The following is a 14,283-nucleotide window of genomic DNA, read 5'->3' on the forward strand; positions in this document are numbered from 1 at the left end:
AATCTCTCTGACACACACACACACACACACACACACACACACAATCTCTCTCTCTCTCTCACAGGCACACACACACAATCTCACTTTCTCTCACAGGCACGCACACACACACAATCTCACACACACTTTCTCTCTCACACACTCTCATACACACTTTCTCTCTCACACAGACACACAATCTCTCACTCTCTCTCACACCACATACTCTCATGCAAACTTTTTCTCTCTCACACACACAATCTCTCTCTCACAGGCACACACACACACACACAATCTCACACACACTTTCTCTCTCACACACTCTCATACACACTTTCTCTCTCGCACACACACTCATACACTTTCTCTCTCACACAGACACACACAATCTCTCACTCTCTCTCACACACAGCGTGTGAGCTGTCCCCTCATCAGTCAGTGCGGTGCTCATTCATGAAAAGCGTGACGTGAGCAGCTCTCGGCCGGGAGGACGCCCACTCCAGGCACAGACGCTCGCTGCAGGATCCAGGGGGAGGATTCTCCTCTGCGTCGTCCCTCTCCTCCTCCTCCTCCTCCATCCCTCTGTCGCTGCTGCCTGCCTTTACCTCCTTTTCTTCCCTTCTGCCGCACTGAAGAAAAGGACCATGAAACCAGGCTCTGTCAGCTGTGAGTAATGCAGTGAAGCTGTCTCTGGCCTGTGTTTGTGTGTGTCTGTGTGTGTGTGTGTGTGTGTGTGAGAGAGAGAGAAAGAGAGAGTGTGTGTGTGTGAGAGAAAGAGAGAGAGAGAGAGTGTGTGTGTGTCTGTGTGTGTGAGAGGGAGAGAGAGAGTGTGTCTGTGTACCTGTGTATGTGAGAGAGCGAAAGAGTGTGTGTGTGTCTGTGTACGTGTTTGTGAGAGTGTGTGATTGTGTGTGTATGTGTGTGTGTAAGAGTGTGTGTGTGTGTGAGTGTCTGTTTGTTTGTGTGTGTGTGAGGGAGAGAGAGTGTGTGCATGTGCTTGTGTGTGTGTGTGTGTGAGGGAGAGAGAGCGTGTGTATGCGCTTGTGTGTGTGTGTGAGGGAGGGAGAGTGAGAGAGAGAGAGAGAGCGAGTGTCTCTGTACGTGCATGTCTGTGAACACGCGTGTGTGCCTGTGCGTATACACAGCGTATGCGGGCCTTTGTGGGAGTGCATATACAGTGTATGTGTGTGTTTACTGTAAGGCTATTTTGGTCCTGGCCGCCGCTGCCTGCGCTCACGGCGGATGCGGCTGTGTTCTCTGGCTCTCGCTGCCCTCTGATGAAGGACGGCTCTCGCTCTCCTCTGGAGGACTGGCGCAGGGTGCAGAGAGGCTCCCGGGGATGCTTCCGCTTTCCTCTGGAGAGAGGACGTCCTCCCCCCTCCCAACCCCCCCCTCCGAAACCCCCCCTCCAAAATCCCCCTTCCTGACCTGCTAATAGAGCTTCTGTGGCTGAGCCTGCTGTTCCATGTGGGATGTGCCCCCCCCCCCCCTCTGTGAATTGGGCTGTTACCAGCTGGTGTTCCTGGGGGGGGGGGGGGGGAGAGGAGAGGTGTGGGGGGGGGGCTAAGAGTAAGACTGTAGAGCTGAAAATGAGTGGCCTGTTTATTCTTGGATTTATATTTTCTGAGCGCCAGGGTGCCACGAGTTTAGCCTGGCAGCTGGCTAGCGGGTTGAGGCTAACCCTTCCTCCAGGTTCTGTACGGCGTGTGTGCACACGAGGGACTTTCCGGTTTCGCGGCTGTTGTTTAGCGCTTTTAGATGAGGCCGTAGTCTGTAGCGGCTAATGGACGTGTCAGGGTATTGTATTGATTTCTTTGATTTGCGGTGCTGGAAATTGGGGAATAAGTGGTAGAACTCCTCGGAAGAAAGAGCCCAGAGCAGGACCTACAGCTGTCCCAGCTGGGCCTGGTCTTAGCCACCTGCCTGATTTATACCACCGCATTACGTACGTGCCATACACGTCTGTTCTGCCTATAATCTGTTGTTATAATCGTGTCCATTGTCGGCAACCAATGCAATGTTGTTATGAGTCTCTCTCTTCACCCTCTCTGAAAAATGTTCTGAGTTCTGTGTGACCCTCAGGTCAGACTGTGTTTCAATCACAGGTCAGACTGTGTTTCAGTCACAGGTCAGATTGTATTTGTTTCTCAGGTCAGACTGTGTTTGTCTCTCAGGTCAGACTGTGTGTTTCTCTTACAGGTCAGACTGTGCTTGTTTCTCTCACAGGTCAGACAGTGTGTTTCTCTTACAGGTCAGACTGTGTTTGTCTTTCAGGTCAGGCTGTGTGTTTCTCTCATAATTTAGATGGAGCCGGCTCCCATTGTGTCCTTTGTTGCTCTGGGGTTACAGTTAAGATTGTTCCAGGGCAGCAGCAAACGCCTTTCTTTCATCTGATATCTCTCACTTCCCTCAGGATCACCCTCTTTGGATTCTCTCCCCCCCCCTTTCTCCCCCCCTTCTCTTGCTCTCTCTATCCCCCCTCTTTCTCCCCTCGCTCTCTCCCCCTCTCTCTCTCTCTCTCTGACAGTGGTATATGCCTCATTGCTGTGAGAGTCTGATAACCCTGCGCTGACGCTCTGCTCTGTTGCCGTAGGCAGCCTGACGTTTGTATTGCGCACGATATTTATCCTTTTTCTCATTGTGAAGCCTGTCCCCCGGGAGGTTCCGTGCGTCACAATGTATTGTTGCTTTTGTGCCTCTAATGCCACACGTCTGCCATCCAGTGATGCTGCGTGTGTGTGTGTGTGTGTGTGTGTGTGAGTGAGACTGCACCCTCTACTCTGGAGCTGACAGTCCAACCGAGTGAACCTCAACTCTGCATAAATAATCGCATCCATATTTTTAGAAGCTTCGTGAGACAAGTACGGTTATAAATGGCTGCACAAAAATAGCAGAACATCTTCTCATTGTGCAGGTAATTTATATACGTCTATGAATGAGCAGTATTGTGCTGTGAGTAAAATGCAGAACTGGCACAAACTCGAATGGTTGCGGTTATTTTTGTGAAAATATGACAGAGAAGAATAAATAATTTTAAGTACAGGAACTCGAGTGGGTGTTGTGTACAGGTGGATACAGTATGCGGCCTCATTTTTATTCACCTTGCATTTGTAGCCCTTACGTGGGAATGACCCATGACCCAGAAACGGCCTTGACCAATCGGCAACAATGCAAAATCATCGCAGACAGAAATAAACCATTTTTAAAACTACAGGTTTATAAGTTATGCAGTCCAGCTATTATTTAGGGTGACCTGACTAAAGATATTATATTTCCGAAATAACTGCATATGCCGTATGATATTAATAGAGGGTTGAGTGAAATCAGTGATTGGTTGGACTGAAAACCTGCACAGAACATGTTTGGGCTGCACTGATCTTAATAAACTGTTATTTAGGTCGACACAATTGTATTACAGAAAGTTACACATACCTAAAAGCAGCGTTTCCCAAACTATGGGTTGTTGGAGGAGTTGCAGATATACATGACAAAATCTCATTTTACACTTTCCATTGACATTTAAGTAAGCGCAATTAAAACTGTTCCTTTTACATACACTGCATTGGACCATATTGGATATATGTTATATATTTTTTATTCCATATGTTACCTTTTGTTATGTCATATAGCTCTGGGCCACTGAAAATGTGTTTGCTCATTAACCTACTTGGGCATTGGGCTCAGAGAGTTGTCTTGAAGTGCTTCATCACTTTACTCTGGTAGACTTTTGTGTAGACTAGCCAGACTAGTGAATAATCTATTTGTAACTAGTGTTGTGTTCTTCAAGCCCTCCTAAATCCAGTGATATGGAGTAAAAGACAAAGTGCTCTGTCTGCTTAAAGTCCTCTTAATTACAACATGACCTTTCACACTGTTCTTTCTGTTATTGTTCCTTAACGCAGACAGACGGCTGATTTCAACTCAGCCCCCTGCCAGCACCATATTTTCTGGTCAACGGGGCAAAGTCTGGAGCGAAATCCACCTCGGGTTTCAGCAAAGCTGCAAAGCTTGTGAGGGAACAGGCCTCCAGAAACTTGGGACATGTGACCAGTCTGACTCTCGTCTAAGGAACTTTCCAATCGCGTATTTTCCTCCACTTTTTTCCCTTTCCTTGCTTCTGACCTGGAAAGACTCAACTTTAAGGACATTCCAACCCCTTAAATGTTCCAGTCTGGCTATAGTCTAAAGGGGGGAGGGTTATGGAATTGCCTACTGCACCACGGTCAATGGCTAGATTCAGGTCAGCTTCAGACATCGTCCCCTCCCCAAGGCTATATAACTCTACTTAATGTCCAGTTAGGCTCCTAGGGGGAATACAATAATTAAAGCTCATTGGTTGAATATTGGTTCTAATTGCCACAGCCAATGATGTTTCAACGTCAGCGCGTTTACAGAGAAGAGGGAGGGATAAACAGTGTTGTGGTTTGAAGGTCTTTGTTGCTGCTATTCCTCTCTTGACCGTTAGAAGTTCGAAATTACCTATTGGACCTTTAAATAAACATGCCCAGTGAAATATACAGATAGATTAATACATATCCATCAATCTCACTGCCTCTAAAATCAGGTGTGCTGTCCGAAATGCGTACAGGAGCAGGACTGCTTCCAGGCAGAATGGGAGCAGGTTCAAATCTCCACACATTGTATCGATTACACCTTCATAACGGTATTTTCCCTTCTGCCCGGGAAAATGGCTTCACTCTGTGTGTCCAGGGATGAGATGGAGAGAGCTGGGGAGTGGTGGGGGGATAGAGAGGGTTGGGTAAGAGGCCAGGCCAAAACAAATGCTTAATAGTTTTGGATTCACATACTTCCCTATGTGTTACTGAGCTTGTCTGGTGTATGGGAACCTATGAAATACTCCACAAAGCGCGAATCCCGCCTTCTGGTCCTCTTGGTTGGCTCACTTGCACCAGGCAAGGTCAATAGAGCACAAAAATAAATAAAAAAATCTGAAACTGTTGCGTATTTGGCACAGGTCAGACTGTTTCTCTCACAGGTCAGACTGTTTGTCTCTCAGGTCAGACTGTGTTTCTCAGGTCAGACTGTGTGTTTCTCTCATAATTTAGATGGAGCCGGCTCCCATTGTGTCCTTTGTTGCTCTGGGGTTAGTTAGGATTGTTCCAGGGCAGCAGCAAACGCCTTTCTTTCATCTGATATCTCCATTTCCCTTAGGATCATCCTCTTTGGATTCTCTCTGTCTCCCCCCCCTCTCTCTCTCCCTCCCTCCCTTTTCCCCCCTCTCTTGCTCTCCCCCTCTCTCTCTATCCCCCCCCTCTCTCTCTCTCTCTCTCTCTCTCTCTCTTTGTGACAGTGGTATATGCCTCATTGCTGAGAGAGCCTGATAACCCTGCGCTGACGCTCTGCTCTGTTGCCGTAGGCGTTGCGTATTTGGCCCAGGTCTGACAGAGGCCTGTGAGCTGTTCTGCATGTCAGAGCAGTGTTATCATGGTGAAGCTGCATGATGGTGTCCTAGTGCTTACGTACGTGCATACCAAGCACTAAAACTTTGCTGAGAGACAGTGCTCACTAGCGCCACTGCGGTTGGCTCCAGTATGGGTCCTTTGGACCCGTTTTCAATGTAAAGCCGATGTACAATTGCGGTCAAAATAGTCCGTTTTTGTTATTCGACATGAAAATGTAGTCGCAATCTGTGTTTATGTTTCATCTAATGCTTCCCCATGCACCGATTTTCTTTAAGTTGTTGTGTCATTAGGACAAGCAACAGCAATACGAACCGGGGACCATTTACGTCAGAGTATCTCAGAGACTCTGGCCCAAAATGTACAACACGGCGGTGCCAGTTAACTTGACTGTCTGGGCTTCAACATGCTCACGTCAGTGGGATAGTCAGTGGGTGACGTAACAGGCACTTGGTCCATATTTCTCTACAGTATATGGTGCATACAGCAGCAGCAGGCCAGTAAGGGTGCATTGTGGGATGTCGTGGGAGCTGAATTGATGCTTGTGCCGGTCGCAGCTGTTTTCTTCTCTCAGCAGAGATTCTTTTAATGAGATGTGTGTATGTGTGTATGTGTGTGTGTTTGTATGTGTGTGTGTGTGCGCCCCTGTTTCTTGTGTCTATGCCTGTGTGCGTGTATGTCTATGTTTATCTGCAACCATGCATTTGCATGTGTGTGTGTGTGTGTGTGTGCATGCAATGCTGGGAGAGGGGAATGGCTTTGTGTCAGGGTTGTGTATTCCAGGATTAAAGGATCATCCTCTGTATTCTCTCTCTCTCTTTCCCATCTCTCTCTTTCTTCAAAAAGTGAGAAAAAGACACTTTTCTTTGTGTTGCGTACCTGTAGAATTTTGCTATGTCGTGGACAACATTATACTTTGTGGTGTAATGTTTATTGGACTGGATTTGCTCAACGGGGCACCGAAAGTTATTGTGATGTACAGATCTTGTTTAAAAAATTTTTTAACCAGCTGTCAGTTCCACGTCTCATTACCATAGAGACAATAGAACCCTCATCGCAGACCCTGGCCGATGTATAAATATGAAACGTTGTGTGACACTTTCATTCTTGGTCAATGGTTGTGCGACAAAGTATAAATCCGGCTTAAGCCTGTGTATATCCAGCCCCCAATGTCACAGGCACTTGTCCAGTGTGGATTTTAGATCAGTAAACGACACCGTCAGAGCGGGCCCTTTGTCGGTAAGGTCCAGACATTATTAACGGGATAACGGTCACTGTGGACTTTAATAATTAATGGCGGACTTGGGATTAATGTTAGTTAGCCTGGTACATTACACACTGCCTGAGTCAGCCGTCCTCTTCAGGAGCACCGAGTTCCAGACGACTTTTAAAAAAAGCAAATGAGTCAAATTAAATTAAATAAGAGAATGAGCTGTGGCAACAGGCCCATTTGGGATTCCTGCTCACTACAGAACTATATATTGAGCCAGATCAGGGTCCAATATGTAATTGTTTGGGATTCAAGTGCTTTTTTGTGCTTGTTTGATCTTGCCTGATGCAATTGTGCCAACCAGAAGGCAGGTTTTGCACTTTTTGAGAATATTTCATAGGTTCCAATACACCAGACAAGCTCAGTAAAATATAGAAAAGTATTTGAATCCAAAATGATTGCATATTTGACCCAGGCCTGAAGCATCTTCAGCTTCAAACACGGTGACCGTCGGACCTGTGCTACTGGATAACAGTCCAACGGGGACTGATGCTAAGGCTCAAAATGGTGGGTGTTGTTTGTACAATTATAGACTGTGGCCTGACAGATTTACATGCTGTGGGGCTGATCTCTGTATTGTAATCTTTGTGTGTGGAGGAGAAGCGCTACATGGGTAGGACAATAGTGAGTGAGTGAGTGAGTGAGAGTTATTCTATGTGTGTAGGAGTTATGAAATGTGGGTTCGTGTGTTAGTGTTATTCTGTGTGTGGGTGTGTGTGTGAGTGAGTGCCTGTAAGTGTATGTGTGCACATGCGTGTGCGTGCACTGTATTCTGTGTGTGTGTGTGTGTTATTCTGTGTATGTGTATGTGTGAGTTATTCTGTTTGTGTGTGTACACATGCATTTGTGTGCTGTATACTGTGGGCATATTATTCTGTGTATGTGTGTGTGTGCACCTGCGTGTGTGTGTGGGCGGCCTGTAACGTAGTGGTTAAGTGGTTAAGGTACATGACTGGGACCCGCAAGGGGAGTATTGTCTCCTGCTTAGTCTAATCAACTGTATGTCGCTCTGGATAAGAGCCTCTGCCAAATGCCATTAATGCAAATGTAATGTAATGTGCTGTATTCCGCATGTGTGTGTGTGCCCGTGCACGTGTGCACTATATTGTGTGTGCGTGTGCTAATGTGGGACTTCTCCCCCAGGCTGTAACTGGGCCCTGTGGCGTGGCCCCCGGGTGGAATTACAGAGCAGGGCGGATGGAGCGGGCGGAGGAGCTGCCCTGTTGTCTCTGCAGCAGAGGGGAGAGATTTAGCGGTTACCTGAGAGAGCGACCTCTCCCCCAGCCACACTCTCAGCAGTGCACACATCTCTCTGCATTATTGATGCGCTGCTGGCAGCTTCCTCCCCGCTCGCTCAGGGATCCGGTTTCCCTGGGCGGGACGGCCTGCCGAGAAGTCCTGCTCCTTTCTGTACCGCCCGGCAACCGCACCCAACGCTAAACCACACCCCACCGCACCCGATAACGCTAAACCACACCCCACTGCACCCGATAACGCTAAACCACACCCCACCGCACCCGATAACGCTAAACCACACCCCACCGCACCCGATAACGCTAAACCACACCCGATAACGCTAAACCACACCTCACCGTACCCGATAACGCTAAACCACACCCGATAACGCTAAAACCACACCTCACCGCACCCGATAACGCTAAACCACACCTCACCGCACCCGATAACGCTAAACCACACCCGATAACGCTAAACCACACCCCACCGCACCCGATAACACTAAACCACACCCCACCGCACCCGATAACGCTAAACCACTCCCCACCGCACCCGATAACGCTAAAACCACACTTCACTGCACCTGATAACGCTAAACCACACCCCACCGCACCCGATAACGCTAAACCACACCCGATAACGCTAAACCACACCCCACCGCACCCGTTAACTCTAAACCACTCCCCACCGCACCCCACAACACTAAAACCACACCTCATCACACCCAATAACGCTAAACCTCACCCCACCGCACCCGATAACGCTAAAACCACACCTCACCACACCCAATAACGCTAAACCACACCTCACCGCACCTGATAACGCTAAAACCGCACCCGATAACGCTAAACCACACCCCACCGCACCTGATAACGCTAAACCACACCCGATAACGCTAAACCACACCCCACCGCACCCGTTAACTCTAAACCACACCCCATCACACCCGATAACGCTAAAACCACACCTCACCGCACCTGATAACGCTAAACCACACCCCACACTCCACGACACTAAAACCACACCCCACCGCACCCGATAACGCTAAACCGTACCCGATAACGCTCAAACCACACCTCACCGCACCTGATAATGCTAAACCACACCCCACCACACCCCACAACACTAAAACCACACCTCACCGCACCTGATAACGCTACACCACACCCCACCCCACCTGATAATGCTAAACCACACCCCACCACACCCGATAACTATAAACCACACCCCACCGCACCTAATAACGCTAAACCCACACCCCACACCCCACAACACTAAAACCACACCCCACCACACCTGATAGCGCTAAAACCACACCCCACCACACCCGATAACGATAAACCACACCCCACCGCACCTAATAACGCTAAACCCACACCCCACACCCCACGACACTAAAACCACACCCCACCACACCTGATAACGCTAAAACCACACCCCACACACCTCATAACGCTAAAACCACACCCCACCACACCCGATAATGCTAAAACCACACCCCACCACACCTGATAACCATAAAACCACACCCCACTGCACCCGATAACGCTAAACCACACCCGACGGCACTAAAACCACACCCCACCGTGCTAAAACCACACCCCCAACACCAAAACACACCCTGCTGCACCACACAACACCAAAACCACACCCCCTGCTCCCCACGACATCAAAACTGCACCCCATAACACCAAAACCACACCCAACAACACTAAAACACAAAAACACAAAAATCATACTCCACCTTCACATCGTAATGCACCTAAGAACAGTACACTGTGTCATCTGACCCCAGACAGATATGAACCTATCCCTCTCCCCCTCCCATCCCTAAAAGTTATCTTGAGCTGTTTTGGCTGTGCTCTGAGCTACAGTCAGCTTTTACTTCACCTGTCCTCTCCAGAACTCATTTTACCACACCAAAACATGCTGTGTCGAATGCATACCAAATGTATTTTTGGACATTTCTCTTCAGCTGGGATAGCTGGGTAGCTGGGATACGTTCTGTCCGCTCGCTAATCAGGACGCACTGCTGTACTCGACCTTTCTGTTTACTCTGCTGCTGAAATAAAGCTGGCTTTCGGGAAGCTGTTTCACCATGAGACCTGCCCCTAACTTACATAACCAGTCGAGGAGCCGAATAGGGGATTTTCTCAGTGCTATTGTATGTTGTGTTTATCTCTAACTGTGTAGCATCTCTCTTTCCGGGGGCTGTCCCTCCGTGCCAGATGTGTTGGGCTGCGAACTGTTTATGCGCCGTGTTATTAATCCCCGCGAAGTGGTTACCGGGTAAACCCAGCTCTTCCCGGAATCCGCCGAACGCGAGCACAGAACCGTACGGTCACTAGTGACCCAAGGACGAGAGCAAACAGCTGCCGAGAGCCTTCGTCTCCCTCCTCTCCGTCCGTGCTGCTGACCGTGTACCACGAAAAATATAATCATCATTTAGATAAGCTTCCTGAATCCCAGGACGCAAGACTGGAAATGAGAACATGACGGGGGGATTGACTGCTTTTCCTATGGCTTTAGCGCCATGGAATAGTGCGCTATGTGGCGTTAGTTTGTTTGTTTTGGATTAGAAAATGTTCTTGACAAAATGCACTTGGCGTGGTTACATAATCTATATTACACATTCCGTTTTACACGGTTTTATTGATTTGGCATTTTTATTTACTCTTCTTGTTTTGTTTATGTCTAGGATATCATTTGTAGAAGTATTTTACCCTGGTTTTTGGCCGTAATTTTGGCCAAAAAAGGGCGACAATTGCTGGGCTGAATGGGCATCGTTATGCTACGTAATGCTATTTCATGTTATGTTAGGTTATGTTATGCTATGCAATGCTACGTTACGAGACTGGACGTAGCTCTGGCAGGTTATGCTTTGTCACAACAACTCAAATGTGTGCACCACCTGATTTCAACCTGAGAAGTGAACACACAGACACAGGTTGCCAGTGTATCATAGTAATGACGTTTACTTTAGTACTTTATTACTTTATTTAGTAATGATGTTTGTTTTATAATATTTCTCAAGTGAAAATCCTGCAGAATAAGTTTTAACATTTTTCGCAATCCTTCACATATTACAGGTATATACTGGTTGTCTGTATTTTACAGTACTGTATAGCAACAGTCTTCTTTTTTTATTTTGTCACTTGAAGTTCCTGTCGTTGTGGTGTTCCCTTCAGGTCCTTTAGGATACAGGTGGATTTATTGACCCAGCGGATGTCAGTAGTGACCTGTTTTGTGCTTCTCTGCCCATCTCCCAGGTGTGTCCCAGTTGAGCCCAGACCGGAGCGTGTGTTAGGGAGGGAAGGTCCTTGCTATCTCTCAGCGGGCGGTCCATGCACACACACGGCACCATGGGCAGCTCCCCCGAGGTGCTCTCCTGGACCTCCTGCCCCAGCCTCCTGGTGGGCAAGCTGAAGGAGGAGCTGAAGTTGACGGTGGTGGGAGACGCCATGAAGAAGGCCGGCTCCAACAACGCGTCCCCCCAGCAGCCCCCTCCGCCACCTTCACCCCCGCGGATCATCGCCGACCTGGTGCCCCCTCCGCTGGCCTCGCCCGCCCCCGCCCCCGCCCCCGCCCCCGCCCCCGCCCCCCAGCCCCCGGGGCAGGACGAGGGGAGGGGAAGCCCGCCCGCCACGGCGTTGAGCGAGGACTCGTCGCGCGAGCAGAGGCACTTCGACAACAGCGTGCTGCAGCTGCAGGAGCAGGAGGAGGCCGAGTCGCCGGGCTCCGGGGGCGGGGGGTGTGGCAGCGGGGGCGAGGACGGCGGAGGCGGGGGGGGAGGTGGAGGAGGGGGGGGAGGGGGTGGAGGGTGTCATCCTGCCGGCCGGGGAGGGGGGGTGGGGGGAGGGACACACGGACACCCGCACGACGACATCAAGCTGCACTTCCACCGGGCGGGGAACGGCACGGCCGGCTTCCTGGAGGGGCTGTTCGGCTGCCTGCGGCCCGTCTGGAACATCATCGGGAAGAGCTACTCCACCGACTACAAGCTGCAGCAGCAAGGTGGGCAGGCCCCTCCACACTCACACACAGTACATGCAGTACTGTTCAGGAGCCTGTCAAGAGTCACACCAGCTAAACACTGTCACATACTGTGCAGGAGAAACTAGCACTGCATTCAATCACAAGGGTGAAGCTAGTTCAATACAGATAAGATACTGTATCAGAGACTTAGTCCCACCAGCTAAACACTCTGATACTGTGCAGGAGAAACTAGGACTGCATTCAATCACGAGGGTGAAGCTAGTCCAATACAGATATGGTACTGTATATAAAAAAAGAAGGTATTGGGCTCATGTAAAATGTAAAAAAATAAAAATAATGAATCAAGCAAAGATGCTTTCAAAAATAATGCAATGAAAAGTCTCTAAATATTGAACACTGCAAAAAGCAAAAAAAAAGTCTTAACTAAATTAGTTTATACTTCTTATCTTGTTTCTATTACAGTAATATTTTGCTAAATGATACAAAAAAACTGCCAATGAGGTGAGAAAGTTTGACTCATTTCAAGATTTGCCAATGGGGTGAGAATTTCACTTCTCATGCAAACAGTAAATATTAGCTTGTTAGCTATCTTAAAGGTATAATAGGTAAGATTTTGTGTTAAAACATTGTTACAAGACCATTGTAAATTTTTAAACTTCCAATCATTTAAAAAGGTTCACTAACTTGTTGACTCACCCTCTGTCTGTGTTTATAGTCCTTAGATCAAAATATACAGTTGACGGGCCAACACACACAATACCAAAACATCATATAGCTGTACAATAATTCAAGCTCATTGGTTGAAAATCGGTTCTAATTGACACAGTCAATGGCGTTTCAACGTCAGCACGTTCACAGAGAAGGGGGAGATATAAATAGTTTGAAGATGTTTGTTGCTGCTATTCTTCTCAACCGTTAAATGTTCGACATTACCTATGGTGCCTTTGACTTTTATTACAGGACTAAAAATGCTTAATGCTTTTACTATAAAGAGTAGAAAAACTCAATATCTGTTGTCACCACCCTTCGCCTTTAAAAATGCATCAGTTCTCTTGGGTACACTGTCCTGTAGTTTTATCAGGAAATCAACTAGTTGGTTCTTCCAAACATATTGGAAAACTTGCCATATTGGAAAACTTGAGTTCTTCTACAGACATTGGCTCACTTGCTTCTGGCTCTCCAGGTAATCCCAGACAGCCTCAATCAAGTTTTTTTTATTGGACAAAGGCGCTATTACTTAATATGTTATTTTATTTCATAAAATACAAACATTTTCTGTGACATTTAATTTTTTCGAAAATGAATCTATGTAGATTCTGAGAATCTGAGAATCAGATTCAGATTCATCTGAGAATGATTGCGAGTTAAATTGAAATGTGAGTGGATGTAATGTATAGAACAGGATTGTCACTCACATTTTGTCCGGGAACATTGTCTAATGCGCTTATATTCACGTAGCATGCTGTACATTCAACTTACCCCCCTTTTTAACAAACAACGAGTTTATCTCCTCATGAATGAGGAGATTATTATATTCCAGTGTATTTAGATTTACTAACTGTATCCCATCAGCCACTCTACCGGACTTAAGACTCTAATCCCCTGTGGCTTCCCCCAGTGATTCTCTGTGGTACAAGACCGTGCTTACTGAGAGAATAATTACACTCGCTGTTTCAGCCTGGCTCCGCCTTCTTCACAATATTCACAATGCATTCTGGGGTGGGTAGAGTGGGTGTGTCCATCTCATTTGCATGAAGTATCAGGTGATGGCAGTGTTCGGTTTTGCACTGATCCATAACAGCTAGCTTGCCGACTTTGAATACGAGCAGTTAAATTAAACAGACGAATGTGTGGGCGTCAACAATTTTCCAACTGGATATCTGATTGACATTCACATATGAACTCACCATGCTCATGTAGTCACGATTCGGGCAGGGCCAGAGTGCACTGCAGATCGCATTTTTCAAACTCTATATGCAGCAAATTTGTAAACCGAAATTATATTATTTCATAAAGGTTTAAATAATCCCGTGGATTAAAAAGCTTCACTATAAAGTCGGCACACAAATACGTTTACAGCTAAAAAAAGGTTGATGTAGGGTATAATTATCCTTTAAGTAGCATGGCTATTTCTCAACCTGCGCTCCAGGGAAGATGCTTATCAACATGCCAGAAATACATGTAGTCCCCATTTTAAAGACGTCCACACCCCTATCTCGTGATGTGAATTCCAGGCATTTACCACTCCCAGTTGAAGACTGTTGTCTCCTCTTGGTCTGCAGAAATCTCCAGGCCAGGTTTTAGGAACTAAGGAGTGTATATTTAATCTGTTTCTGGATCTACTGCTACGTAATCTGGCATTGTAATATTATGTAGTTTATA

At 47.4% G+C, this 14,283-nt stretch overlaps 1 protein-coding gene across 1 annotated transcript in view; it reads left to right on the forward strand.

The window, feature by feature from the left end:
- The first annotated feature begins 557 nt into the window (after nt 1–557).
- Nucleotides 558–14,283, forward strand: part of LOC133124910 (mitogen-activated protein kinase kinase kinase 13-like) — a 31,839-nt gene continuing 18,113 nt past the window's right edge. The window contains 2 exon segments of the mRNA XM_061236474.1: nt 558–645; nt 11,175–11,919. Coding sequence (XP_061092458.1) covers nt 11,250–11,919 — 670 coding nt within the window. The 5' untranslated portion in view covers nt 558–645; nt 11,175–11,249.

The sequence above is a fragment of the Conger conger genome, chromosome 3, assembly GCF_963514075.1.
Source record: "Conger conger chromosome 3, fConCon1.1, whole genome shotgun sequence".
Lineage (NCBI taxonomy): Eukaryota > Metazoa > Chordata > Actinopteri > Anguilliformes > Congridae > Conger > Conger conger.